General features: G+C 48.0%; 1 protein-coding gene across 1 annotated transcript in view; it reads right to left on the bottom strand.

Moving 5' to 3' along the window:
• Positions 1 to 8,839, bottom strand: part of LOC144827835 (chromaffin granule amine transporter-like) — a 548,688-nt gene extending 539,849 nt beyond the window's left edge. Inside the window, exon 1 of the mRNA XM_078686001.1 lies at positions 8,263 to 8,839. Coding sequence (XP_078542127.1) covers positions 8,263 to 8,839 — 577 coding nt within the window. The remainder of the gene's footprint in view (positions 1 to 8,262) is intronic.
• Positions 8,840 to 13,431: the final 4,592 nt, after the last annotated feature.

Below are 13,431 nucleotides of genomic sequence, written 5' to 3'. Positions count from 1 at the left end.
GCAAAAGAACGAGCCCTGGCACAAGGTAAACGAATAATAATCGTGACACCGATACCAGCCTTAGAGGCGGTAACAAAGGCAAGCATTCCAAATGCGAAAGCACTCCATCCGAGATGGATACAATGGGCTAACTCTCTTGCTGCAACAGACGTGGTGTACGAATTTGATCCTTACTTAAAAACACAAGAATTTCTACAATATGAATTCGAATGTCCTCTGCCAACCGAAATTCTGCCTCTAGACCAATACGGCTGTATAATATATACAGACGGATCAGCACAACCCGCAGTAGGGGGTAAACAAGCTTACAGTGCTGCGTGCGCGATTGTTAAAGGTCGTTGGCACGAAGGGAAATTTAAACCAACCCTAACTAAAACACAATCTCTAGGAGATTGTACAGCTCAGCGAGCTGAACTACTAGCATTCAAGATGGCGCTTGAAAATACGGATCGAGAATTCCCCACACTCATAGTGTGCGATTCGTATTATTGCGTTCAGTCTTACAATGAATACTTGCAGATCTGGCTTCAGAATGGTTTTAAGGATGCAAAAGGAGGCACAATCAAGCACAAAATGCTCTGGGAACAAGTAGCTCTTTTACAAAAAGAACTACCAAAGACTCACGTGATACATACACTGAGTCATCAACGTCATGGCGTTCACGTTGCAGGGAATTCATTGGCTGATGAGGCCGCGAAGGCAGCTGTGCAAACGGCTTCCGTAGCTGCCGTCACCCGGTCAAAAACAAAAATAGACAGTGAAATATTACAAGCTGTCAGCGCTTCAGAAAAGGATTCGATAGAACCACTCCCTAAAGGTTTTCCAGTAAAATACTCATACATAACTGATGCAAACAATGTTCCTTTTGCTCAAATCCCTGGAGTGGGGGATAGGGCAATTCCAAACATGGAACATAGGTTAGGACTAATAATAGCGGCACACGAAGGGCTTGCTTCTACCCATGCTGGCGTCTCAGCCACAGTATCATTATTAAAACAGAGATACTGGTGGCCACAAATGAGAAGACAAACAAGGAACTATGTTCTAGCATGTGAAATATGTCAAAAAATGAAAGTATCAACTGTGAGACGTCCAGCACAGACGCCCCTTCTAATCTCGGATAAACCATTAGCCTGTGTTTATCTAGACCACTGCGGTCCCTTACAAAGGGATGGTAACTATAAATATATCTTGGTCGCAGTGGACTCATGCACGAGATTCATATGGATGTGGCCCCAGCGAACGGCTGACGCCAGAACTGTTATAAAAGATTTGCGGGTCTTTATCGGCACATACGCAATTGGCATTCTGCATTCGGACAATGGTCCTGCTTTTAGCTCTCGGGCTTATAAGGAGGCCATGGTCAGCATGGGCGTGCAATTGCGGTACTCTTGTCCATTTCACCCTGAGGGGAACGGAATTGTTGAAAGAAAAAACCGTGACATAAAGCAATCTATAACGGCAAAGGTATTAGGTTCGGGAGCTGGGTGGGTCAAACATCTAATAAGTGTCCAACGTAGTCTAAATAACTTGCCAAGAAATTCTCTGAAGGGATTCAGTCCGTACGAATTATTATTCGGAACTAGGATGTTGATCTCTGACCTTGATAGTCAGACTTCAGTGGTAATAGAAAAAAGCTTTGATGTCAAAGACCGTTTGGCTATTTTGCAGGACTTAAACAAAACAAGAAAAGACCTGAGCAACATACAGTTGAAACAACAGCCAACAACCACTGAAGAATCACCACCTGTCCCAGCAAGACCTGTCTGGATTCCAAAAGTCGGGGATCTAGTCAGGGAGAAGATCGCGGTAAAGAAGGAATTTGGGCCTTCTTACAGAAAAGCAGTTCCTGTCTTGTCTGTCAACGGGACAAGATCAGTTGTACTACCGCCACTTGCTGGAAAAAAGGAGAACCGAGTTGTATCCATCGACCTGGTAAAACCACAACATGTGGCCGATAACAAACAGTAGGCCAAGTGGACTCCCAATAAGTAGCAGAACACCAAGGTTTGCTACCAGTACAGAGGTCCTAACAAAGAGGCTCATCACATTCGAAACGCCTACAGAAGAACAACAAGGACTATGCAACAATGCAATAGAACTTAGACCTCTGAAAACCCAAATAAAGACATTTAGCAGAGACACACCAATCTATACTGAAGTACCAAGTGAAAATGCAAGAAACAAAAATCCTGAACCAATTGGAACAATTGACAGAACTGCATCCGGTTACTTCATCAACTTCGATGATTCCTCTGAAGGTTTCAGCGAACAAAAGACACAGCCATCATCAAAATCCTTTAAAGAAAAAGCGAAGGAACTTTTGAAACAACTAAAAGAAACATATCTGATTTCTCCATGGATTGAATTTTGGGTGGGTTTTGGTGCATTTATCCTCATACTTTGGCTCATCATGGTATTTACTTTGGGACGCTTCATTGAGGGAAAATATGCTAAAATGGACACAGCAAGTCAGAACATCAACTTGGTCCTCAAACCACACACATCTTCACACGTCGAGAAAAGAGAACTTTCTTCAGAACTTTCTTCAGCCAACTTCACAGCAATTCCAATACCTGGTGGGGTAGCCTGGGACAACACTGACTATGAAATTTATGGTCCGGTCGAGATCCTGAAATATCCACACCAAATTAAGATCTCTTTGAGTGACTTTGCAAAACCAAACTCATTTGCTGATGATTGGGACTTTGAAAGTATAAACAATATGATGTCTGACTTAGTAATGTCTGCTAAATTTACAAAACATGATTATTTGCAAGGTTCTACAAATTATGATAGTATGTATTGCTATAACCACTATGGTAACCATTTCTTGCATAAATCTGCACAACCTAGAAATGTTTTAAATTATAATCAATGGGAACATTGTGCTACACCTCCAAAAGGGAGCTCTAGAACCGTTTATGACAAATATTCATACTTTCAAGGTTTTAACACTAGTAATGCTGAAACATTTTATTATAAATTGTCAAACAAGACAGGGACCAAAACCATGATAACCAACACAATATTGATTTATTCTGATTCATTCTTTGAAAAAATGAATACTTTTGGATTCGATTATTGGGACAAAAATGTTGATTTGAAAAGTGTTTGGGGTACAAAAGAATGGCAAGTACAGGGTATAGAAGCTTTGTTTAGAGCCTGCATGATCCCAGAACAAATGATATTTTTAAATGACACTGTTCAACAAACCACCTGTCTTGGCTTAGCCAAAATCAAAGATTTAAATAACCCGTCTATTCCAAAGCCAACAATGTTTAGCAATAACTCTGATACAGATGAAGAAATAGACATAAACCATATACTTAACCAAAACAGAACACATCCTGATTGGAAACAATGGTTGATCTGGCCCACAGATACAAATAACTGTCAAGATAGATTCCTGAATAAAACACAGGGTTTCAAAATGACCAGGCCAGACCCTAGATATCCCCAAAGACATCACCCAGGGATAATAACAACCTACAGTGTGGGCAAATTATGCCTTCAATGGCTACAGTCTTCCACACTGCCTGAAATTAAGCAACACCTAACTTTACTTACTGATGGTGCTGACTTGCGTGATTTCATAATGGGACCACGCAAACAGCGTCAAAAGCGTTTCATAGCAGCCTCTGTATATGCAGCATACAATGAGGCCTGGAAGGTTACTCAAATTGAAACAGCAGAGAGAATACGTGAAATTGATCGTATTAATTTGGAAAAATCACTTTCTGTAGTGGACAATGGGTTAATGACTCTGTCCTCCAGAATTTTTTCATTGGACAGCATTGTGTCTTCAGCAATCGATATATTATCGCAAAACTTACTGTTATTACAACATGGTCAGTCACAATTGCGTTCTATTGTACAGCTTGGCTGGACGTTACAAAATCTGCGTTCTGGCTATGTGCCTTGGCGTTTAATCAACACAACGTCACTATTCCAAATCTTTAACCTTACTGATAGACAAATCGGTATGGCGCAGAAGGGTGCTGATTATACAATCTTGAGCATTGAAAAACTAGAAAGATTACCGTTGACAATGTCAGAACGACCTGTCAGTGAATGGATAATCCATGGAATCATAAATATTCCAATCTCAACCTTCAGGTTTCAATACTGCCAAAAATATATACAGGCTGGCATGTACGAGAAATTGGGAAAGGGGTACCTTAAAACAACTTGGAACCTGCCCTATTCACATGCATGTGTCAGTAACAAAGGACAGAAAGTGTTTCTTAGTGGCAACAATTGTGTTATGTCACTAAGCGGCACACTTCTGTGTAACGGTATTAGTTTGCACGGAGCCTGTGAAGGGAATTCATACAACCTTTCATGTCACCAGCAAGGCACACCTGCAACTGAAATAGAACCATTCTTTCAAAGACTCTATAATGGGAGTTACATTCTTATTGTAGACCGCAGATGTTGCAGTCTTATGCCCGGGACTCCTTATCTCGTCACTACGACGGCGAAGGTCAAGTGCTGTGGACGTTCTTTGTTCCCCAGCTCCTTTCCAGACAGGGAGGCAAGGGCATGGCCCGGTTTGAAAATTACTTCTATTCGAATAGACACTTTAAGCAGAATGAAAACAGTGCTTCTTCAGACGCCTACAAGGCTTACGTCATCTAAAGAAACGTATGATCTACAAGTCGCAAGGACGACTGCAGAGATACATACATTATTATCAACTAATTCCCCCGTACATTTCGCGGAAATCCTGAGCGAAATCTTAAATATTTCTGATACCACTGGGGTCTCAAAGGTATTTAAGACAGTATTTTCGATGGCATTAACACCATTCAAAGCCATACTGGGTATTTTTCCAGATTTCGTCCATTCGATTTTTGGCGGACTTCCCTTGATCCTGGGACTAATTGCAGGAATCCTATTCCTAGTCCTTATTTTTCGTTATGGCAACCCATGTCACAGAACAAACTCTCACGACAATGGAAGATACGATCCTAGCCATTGGATACCGGGACCGGATATCAAAAATCCTGGGACTCTCCCGGCTTAGAGACCTAAACATGACTTGGTTTCTATCATTTCGACCAATGTGGCAAAGGTGTGTTTTACCTGTACTAAGGTGTCTGCTATGCGGAGAAGAATGCGTGTTAGACACCTGTCTGACGCTACAATCGGATGCGCCGGTGAATGCAGATACACTGCTGGTTCCTACCAAGGTTCACGCTTTGTGCTGCCCTCAAAGGCTGCCAATTCTGATGACGGCATTCCTGGAATCTTCACCACTGCGATTGAAGGGTAGTGAAGTTCAAGATGAAAGCAGCATCGAACAGGTACGACCTTCTGTCAGCAATGCAAATCAGAATGTCAATGCAGACAATCATGCGCATGAATGCATGGTTACCCCTATTTCCGACTTAGTGGAACTTTCCCATGAAGCTGTTGACAGTTTTTTCGAAAGCCTGAATGATATGATGTTCTCTCCGGAACAGAAATAGAGACTTTTGAGTAAACTCGCACACGGCGTTCCCTGAATTCGGCCTTCAACTTTTAAAAAATGAAGTCACATGAACAATTACAATCCAGTTCACGGACAGCAACTTTTTTCAGCAAGCCCTTAAAATATTTTTCTATATATTTTTGCCCCGGGACACTGATCTTCTGCTTAAAGTAAGAAACTATTCCTAGAGAACTAAGATTTCTATTTTTTTAGATACTTTATAGACTTTATATAGACTTTAGCTGCCCGCTGGTATGTTCACAATATATTTTATGTGATGAAATGGTTTCGACTTTTTTTCTGTATAGCCATATTAAGAGCCATTTCATGTGTATTTCTCATATACCAACAAGCAATAATGCATAACGATGCGTGTTTACTTTTGCATTTAATTCATAGCTTAAGTGCATACAATATATATGACTGCAATTTTTCAGTATATTTGAAAATTTCAAAATGCATTTATGTATTTTGGGGTGGTAAGGTATACACTATACTCTATAGTATGTTGTACTATGTTATACTATGCATAGATTAGTAGATATGACCATAGTTAGCGTGGAGTGGGTGTCGTGTATTTCTATAGGTTCTGAATCGATCCCCCTATTCCTGACCCTATTCTGGTTAAACTACCTAGCTAGTTAACTAACAGTCAGCCCATGAGGCAAGAAATCCCCCATGATGCAGATACCGTTATCTGACGCAGTCACACTACGGCACAGGAACGTGTTATCTGATTAGGTCATAACGCTTGAGATCTAATTAGACAAGCGACATTCCTCCAGCCCCTGATAAGGCATACGACGTTCTCATAACAAATCAAACCTATGACAACCTGGAAAATCCGTGCGGCCATTGTTTTGATTTCACAGAGAACTTTAGTAAAGAATGTGCTAACGAGCAAGTCGTATGACATCTTTATTGACGTACCTATGTCCATCCTTACGTCAATCCCGGCACCTTTAAGGTATAAATATTGCCGACCTTGCCCTATGCAAAACACACGCGTGGTGACAAGACGGAGCAGCCATACTTGCCGAAGCCGAGAGCAGAAGCAGACCCCGCAGGCAGCAGCCCCGCCTTCCTGACGCGCTGAGAGACGCGCTGCTATCTCAAGCCGAGAGACCCAGCACCGGCGCTTCCGGGTAGCCCTCGCAGGCAGCCTGGAATATCGAGAGCAGAGAAAGAGATACCATTCCTCATTCATCCTAAATTCCAGGTACAGAACTGAATAACCCCTCCTAGAGAATTCTTTAGTTATTCACTTGGCAAAAACAAACTTAACTTAAACTGTAACTTTCTATTCCCGCCCACGCATTAGACTTAGGTCAGGTACACGGGGTAGGCGTATTTAGAAACACCAGTTGAGTACGTTTAGTCAAATGTATATGTGTATGTAAATATATTTTAATCATTTTAAAACATCATATGGCTCAGAAACCATATCAATGTTTTTACAGTATTATTTTATACTATTGCTTTTAATGTATGCACTTTACTTAACTATAAGTATTGCAATAATATCGATCCATTTCTCTTGTACGAGAAAAGAGACTGATCAATAAATAACATCTTTTATTGAACACGCCCGTCTCTTCCTTTTCTCTACATTCTGATGAGACTAAGAATGCACGTACTGACTGAGTAAAATAATTGCCTTGTGCTCACACGACTCTCGAGATTGACTCTTGATTAGGGGAGAGCAAAGTTGTCATGTTCTATGGTTGTCAGAAACTAAATCCCTTCTTGTCTAATCAGGGGAGTTAATCCTTCCTTGAACATTCGAGAAAGTTTCTAGCGAACTCTGAGCTTAGCTGGCAAACCCAAAAATTAAGTCTAGTATCGACAGTAGTAGACCTAGTTAAAGTCTGGCCTAGGCCTTTACTGCTGTAGGTACTATTCCAATGCGCAGAGCCTATTGGGAAAATAGGAGCTACACTACAAGGGTCCCTCCTGTAATGCCGGTGGGAAAGCCGGATTAAAGTGTAGCGGAGTAAAGGGGGAGGGGAACGACGTCCAGCGCTCGTCCTCTGATACTGTGTCCCACACCTTCAAGACCGTACTCGTGGGGGTGCTAATGTAGGCATTCCTTGGTCTGTCTGACTTAGGTTTCCAAGCTAGATCCCAAATCGACCTCCCCGCCACACTCCTATCCATGTGCAGCCAGTGTTTTTCTGATTCTTGCTGCGACCACTCCACTATTACTCGCAATTGCGCGGCCTTATAGTACAGGTGCAGGTCCGGGAGACCCACTCCATCCCCTTCCTTCTGTCGCCTCAGAGTCGCATAGGAGAGGCGTGCTCATCCACCCTGCCAGATGAATTTCAAGAGGAAGGTCTTCATCCTTCGGAAGAAATCGATCTCTATCGGTATGGGGAGAGCTTGGAAAAGGTACAGGAACTTCGGAAGGAGGACCATCTTAATGGCATGGATCCTTCCCAGCCAAGAAATGTATTTCGGCTTCCATCTGTCCAGTTTCCTCCGTACAGCCAATAACATAGGTGGAAAGTTTGCTGCAAACAGGGAGCCCACCGAAGGTGTTAAGCGGACCCCTAAATAGAGCAGGGAGGCCGGCGCCCACGCTAGATGCGTAAGCGATCGCAATCGCTCTACCTCAGTCGGCGGGAGTGTCAGGTTCAAGATATAAGATTTATCAAAGTTAACCCTGAACCCGGCTACATCTTCAAAGCTGCATAGCAGATTTTGTAAGTGTGGTAGAGATTGCGTCGGGTCCCCCACTGATAGGAGTACATCGTCCGCAAAAAGGGAGATCTTATGTTGCTCACCCGAAAAGGGGAGTCCCTGTATCAGCTCATGCTCACGCAGTGCAATGGCCAGTGGTTCAATGCTCAGGGCAAAGAGCAAAGGCGAGAGAGGACAGCCCTGTCTCGTGCCCCTGGTATGAGCAAATCCGGCGGAGCGGTGACCATTAACTATCACCCTGGAGCATGGAGCACTGTAGTTCGCACGGATCATAGTGAGAAAACGTGGGGCGAATCCAAATGCCACCAGGGTGCGGAACATGAAATTCCAGTCCACCCGGTCAAAGGCCTTTTCAGCATCCAGCCCCACCAGCACCGCCGGGAGGCGCATCCTCGAGGCCTTTTTAATGAGGTGAATTACCCTCCTCAGGTTATCATGCGTTTGGCGTCCCTTAATAAACCCTGACTGATCCGGGTGGATGATGGCCGGCATCAGATCCCAAAGTCTATGCGCCAAAATCGCGGAATAGAGCTTGGCATCTATGTTAAGTAAAGCTATCGGGCGGTAGGAGGAGCAGTGGGACTGGTCTTTCCCCGGCTTAGGAATCACGGAGGTTCGAGCCTCAGCCATGGAGCTCGTGGTACAACCCATGTCCGCCATTTCGTTAAAGAGGGGCACCAAAAAATCGCAGAGCTCTGTAGCAAAGGACTTATAAAATAAGGCCGTGTAGCCATCCGGGCCGGGAGCTTTGTGAAGCTTAAGGTCCTTGATAGCTTCCAACACTTCCTCCCTAGAGATTGGGGCCACCAGAAGCTCGTTCCTTTCTGTTGACACCTGTGGGATGGGGAGAGCAGCCAAAAAACGATCTTGGGCTGCCTGATCTCGGGGGTCATTCCTGTAAAAAGCCTCATAAAACCGGCCAAAAAGACCAGCCTTGTCCGCATCGCTGTGGCGAAGCGTTCCCGAAGAGTCCAGGATGCCCCCTATATATTCCCTCTCCCGTTTATCTCGCAATTGGCGAGCCAGATGTTTACCTATCTTGTTTCCTTGGGAGTAGGAGGTGCGCCGAAGTCGGAGCAGGGTGAACTCCGCCCGGTTGGCATAGTGGGCCTTCAACTTACCCCTGACTGCAGTCAATGGTCTCAGGGTAAGCCGAGACGGGTTAGCTTTGTGGGCCTGCTCCAGGGCAGCCAGCTCCGATTCCAGGTCCTCCCGTTACTTCCGTCTCAGCCGATTAAGGTTGGCGTTGAGGTGAAGGCACGTGCCCCTTATCGAGGCCTTGCACGCATCCCAGGTGTTAAAGAGGGAGGTATCCGACGCCGGGTTGAGAGTCCGAAACTCCCCTATCGCCCTGCGTAAGGCCTTGCAAGAGGCATCGTCCCTGACGAGTGCTGGCGGAAAATACCAGGTTTTCACACCGTCCCCCCGGATGGCCATCGCAGCCCCAGTACCGACAAGCTGTGGTCCGAGACAGACAGAGGAAAATGCTTGCATCCCTTATGTCCCCTCGGAGCGCCTGGCTGACGAAAATATGATCAAGCCTGGAGTAGAAGTGGTGGACATGGGAGAAGAACGTGTAATCGCGCGACTGGGGGTGCAGAAATCTCCAGCTGTCAATCAAACCAAAATCCCCAATCACACTCTGAGACTCAGCAGAAAAAACTCCCGCCCCCGCCCTCTGCGCCCGCGAGCTGTCCAGGACTCCATCCCAAACCATGTTGAAATCACCCATCAGAACCACAAGGCCCTCTGCAAAGTCCCCCACCCTGTCCAACAGGTCACGTAGAAAAGCATTCTGCCCCGAATTGGGGACATACACCACAACAAACATACCCCCTTGACCATAAGCCACCGCCCCTCCTTGTCGCCGCTAATCCCAAAGGGTTGAAAGTGCAGAGATGCTCGGAAGAGAAGCGCTACTCCTCTATGTTTGGTGGAGGCAGAGGCACTGTAAATCAATGGGAAGTGCCTATGGCGTAGCCGAAGCTCGTCTTTACGTGCCAGGTGGGTCTCCTGGAGTCCCACAATGTCTAGATGGTGATCAATAAGGTATTTCCACACTTTTTGGCGCTTCTGCGGGGAGTTAAGACCCTTGACATTCCATGTCCCAACACTAAGCGGCATAAGGGAACTCCAACCTCCACCCCAGGCCAATCAATGCAGGTGTCCCCCCGTCCCCCCCCTTTCCGGCAATCAAAGGTACCGGGTCCGACCGACCCCTCACCACCAAGACTCCACCTCGCTTCCCACCACATTTAGAATCCCATACTTCATGACTGGGAGCAGCAAACATCCAACCATGAAGCACCCCAGAAGGTCCGACAAGCCAGAGCCCCGAGATTCTAACCTCAGAGAGATAGAGCACGCTATACATCCACACCAGGCACCACCACTCCCCAAACCCCCATCCCCTTTCCCACAGGCCCCCACAACACCCCCTGCTTTCCTCCCCCCCTCAACAAACCCTTCAACAAACCCCCAGGTCAAAAACAAACGGAAATACTTAGCAATCTCAACGAGTAGTCCCAGATCAGTGCAGCGCACCATGTACTCACTGGGAAGGGGATGGGAGACTCCTTCCGGGACTCCCAGGGCCCCGGTCCGGGGTGTCTTCTCACAAAGTACCTGCATACCCACGGAACCACAGAGGAGAAGCCCCCTCCGGCGCCTTCAGTCGCAGCCCACAATTCAGGCCGCTCCGGAGCTCTGCTGTGACGCCGTCAGTGTCGCCGATGCAATGGAGGCCACCGCATCCCCCCTTTCCTGCAAGCTGGCCGCCTGGTCGGGCCGTCCGCGGCTCGATGCTGACCCCACTCTGTGCCAGGAGGAGGATCGATGCCGTCGTCTCGGGGACGGACTGCCCGCCCTCGAAGTTGGAGACTCATCCTCGATGCCCAGGAGGTTCTTTGCCATTTGAAGCGAGCGTATCTGCACCAGCCTATTCTCCCAACGGAAAACTATGCGGAATGGATGACCCCATGAGTAAGTAATGTTACGGTTCCGCAAAAACGCCGTCACTGGTCTAAACTCCCGCCGCTTCTGAAGGGTCGTTGCCGCCAGGTCTTGATACAGTTGCGGACGGTGGTCACGGAACTGTAGAGTAGGAGTGTCTTGCGCTTTCCTAAGGATCCGCTCCTTGAGCTGAAAATCATGAACACACACTAGAATATCAGGGGGTGGACCTCCGCCCCTCTGTGGCAGACCAACTCTGTGGACCCGATCCATCCGGATCTCCCGGATATCCTCCTCAGCCAGGATCTGAAGGAAGAGGTCCTGCACATAGCCCCGCACATCACCCGCCTCACCATCCCATGGCACCGCTCGAATGCGAATGTTATTTCTTCGAGAGCGGTTCTCCAAATCCTCCGCATGGGATTGCAAGTCCAAGTTTTGTTCAGTGAGTCTCAGCACGTCCTGTTGCAGTTGATGGACGTCGTTTGCCATGCTGAGATCGTGATCCTCTAGCGTGGCTACTCTCTCCCCCACCGCATCGACGTCCCTCCACACCTCTCGGAGATCGGATGCCAGTTGTGCCCGGAGTTCCGATATATCGTCTTTGATAGATTTAAAGAGGTCAGTCATGAAAGCTTTAGTAACTGGAGCCTCGTCATCCGACCGCCTCGGAGAGGAACTCGGGCCAGGTGATGGCGGTTGCTGAGAATTCTTCGGTTGGCCATCCTTACCGGTCTTCTTGCGCTGAACGGCAGCCATTGCTGTCCTCCTTGAGGTCCCGGGAGACACCACGACCGGTGCCCCTCCGTCACCAGGGGGAACATTAACCAAGCGCTCGTTAACCTCCCCTGGCTCTCGCCCAGAGCACCAGAAGCAGCTTCAGTCCGGTGCGATAGATTGAGTAGATCCGGTCCGGCAGAGACACGTTCTCAGCGTCCGTTCCGACCTTGACCGTCTGGGATGAAGCGGTGGTCCAGTCACAATGTCGCCGGGTAGGCCAAAGACTAGGGGATCCGCCGATTCTCTCGCTCCTCCCCCCACACAGGATATTCAGGAACTCAAATCGCAGTCCACCGGGGCCCTCTCGTTACCATTCTACGGCCTGATTCCCCTTGTCCGTATGCCTCAGCAAGAGTTCTGAGCCAGCGTTGGAGGTAGGAGAGGGGGAGGGGAACCAGCTCGCCGCACCTGCCTCCGCTATAGCGCCAAATGAGTCCCCCCGCAGCAAATGTCCGGATGTCCGATTCCTCGACCCCTCAAAAGCCGTGGTGAAGGCCGCGCTTACTTGAGACCGGTAGCGTCACTCCCCTGCAGCGTCGCTCCCCTCTGAGTGTCAGGTCGCCACGTCTCAGATCTCCACGTGGTCAGGGGATCAGCCAAAGATTATCCCTCCTGCCGCTTTGCTCCCGCTGGGCACCGCATAAGCCTCCTGCGCCGCCTGTATTCCTCCAGGGCCAGAGCCCAGACCCACCTCAAGGCACGGGCCCAGACTCCGCCCGTCCGTGTGACACCCGGGACAGCGCCAACCGCCCCTGGCGCTAGGCCGCAAGCCGCGACCCCGAGTTGGCCGCTCGCCGTGCTCTGGCTTCAGGTGTCGCGGACGTTAGGCTCCGCCCCCGCCCGGAGATCCGGGAACGCAGCTTCGCCGAGCAGGCGTCCCCCCGCCGCTGATGGCTCCCGGTGGCTCCGCACTGCAGCGCCAGGCAGACTCGCCGGCCGCCGCCCTCAGCTCACTCCAGCTCCGCTCCTCCGCGACCCAGCTCTCGGCGCCGCACCGGCCCAGGCACCTCCGCCAGTCACAGTACCGCGCTGGTGGCTCCTGCTCCTCAGAGGGTCACACCTCCGCCGGTCACTGTTGCGCTCAGTCTCCGGAGCAATCCGCCGCTCGAGAGGGCTCCGGGGGCCCCCGCTAAACAACGCTGTGTAGGCCTGGCGCCGGAGGGGACAAAAACGCGTCCTACTCCGCCGCCATCTTGGCCATGCGCCTATATGTTGCCTTTTAAATGATAACAGATACTGAAATAAACCATAGGGGTTTAGTTAGATTATTTGAACAGTGATAGTTGTTGTAGGATGCAGATTTTGTAGATGGCTTTCCAAGAATTGCTGTAGAATAGGTTGTAATGATGACCTGGTATAAATTGACCAGGACCATCACTGGATTAGCTTACTAAACTGGCATTCTTTTGTTACAGATTCAGGTTCAATTTGATTTGTGTTCACTCTTGATCCTATTACGTATGGATTAGCGTTTGAGGGAAACATATATTCTTTCCTAAATACACTGGTGCTTTTGGCTC

The sequence above is a fragment of the Lissotriton helveticus genome, chromosome 4_1 (assembly GCF_964261635.1).
Source record: "Lissotriton helveticus chromosome 4_1, aLisHel1.1, whole genome shotgun sequence".
Lineage (NCBI taxonomy): Eukaryota > Metazoa > Chordata > Amphibia > Caudata > Salamandridae > Lissotriton > Lissotriton helveticus.
Note: the sequence above shows the minus strand (reverse complement) of the source record. Positions and strands in the feature narration are given on the sequence as shown.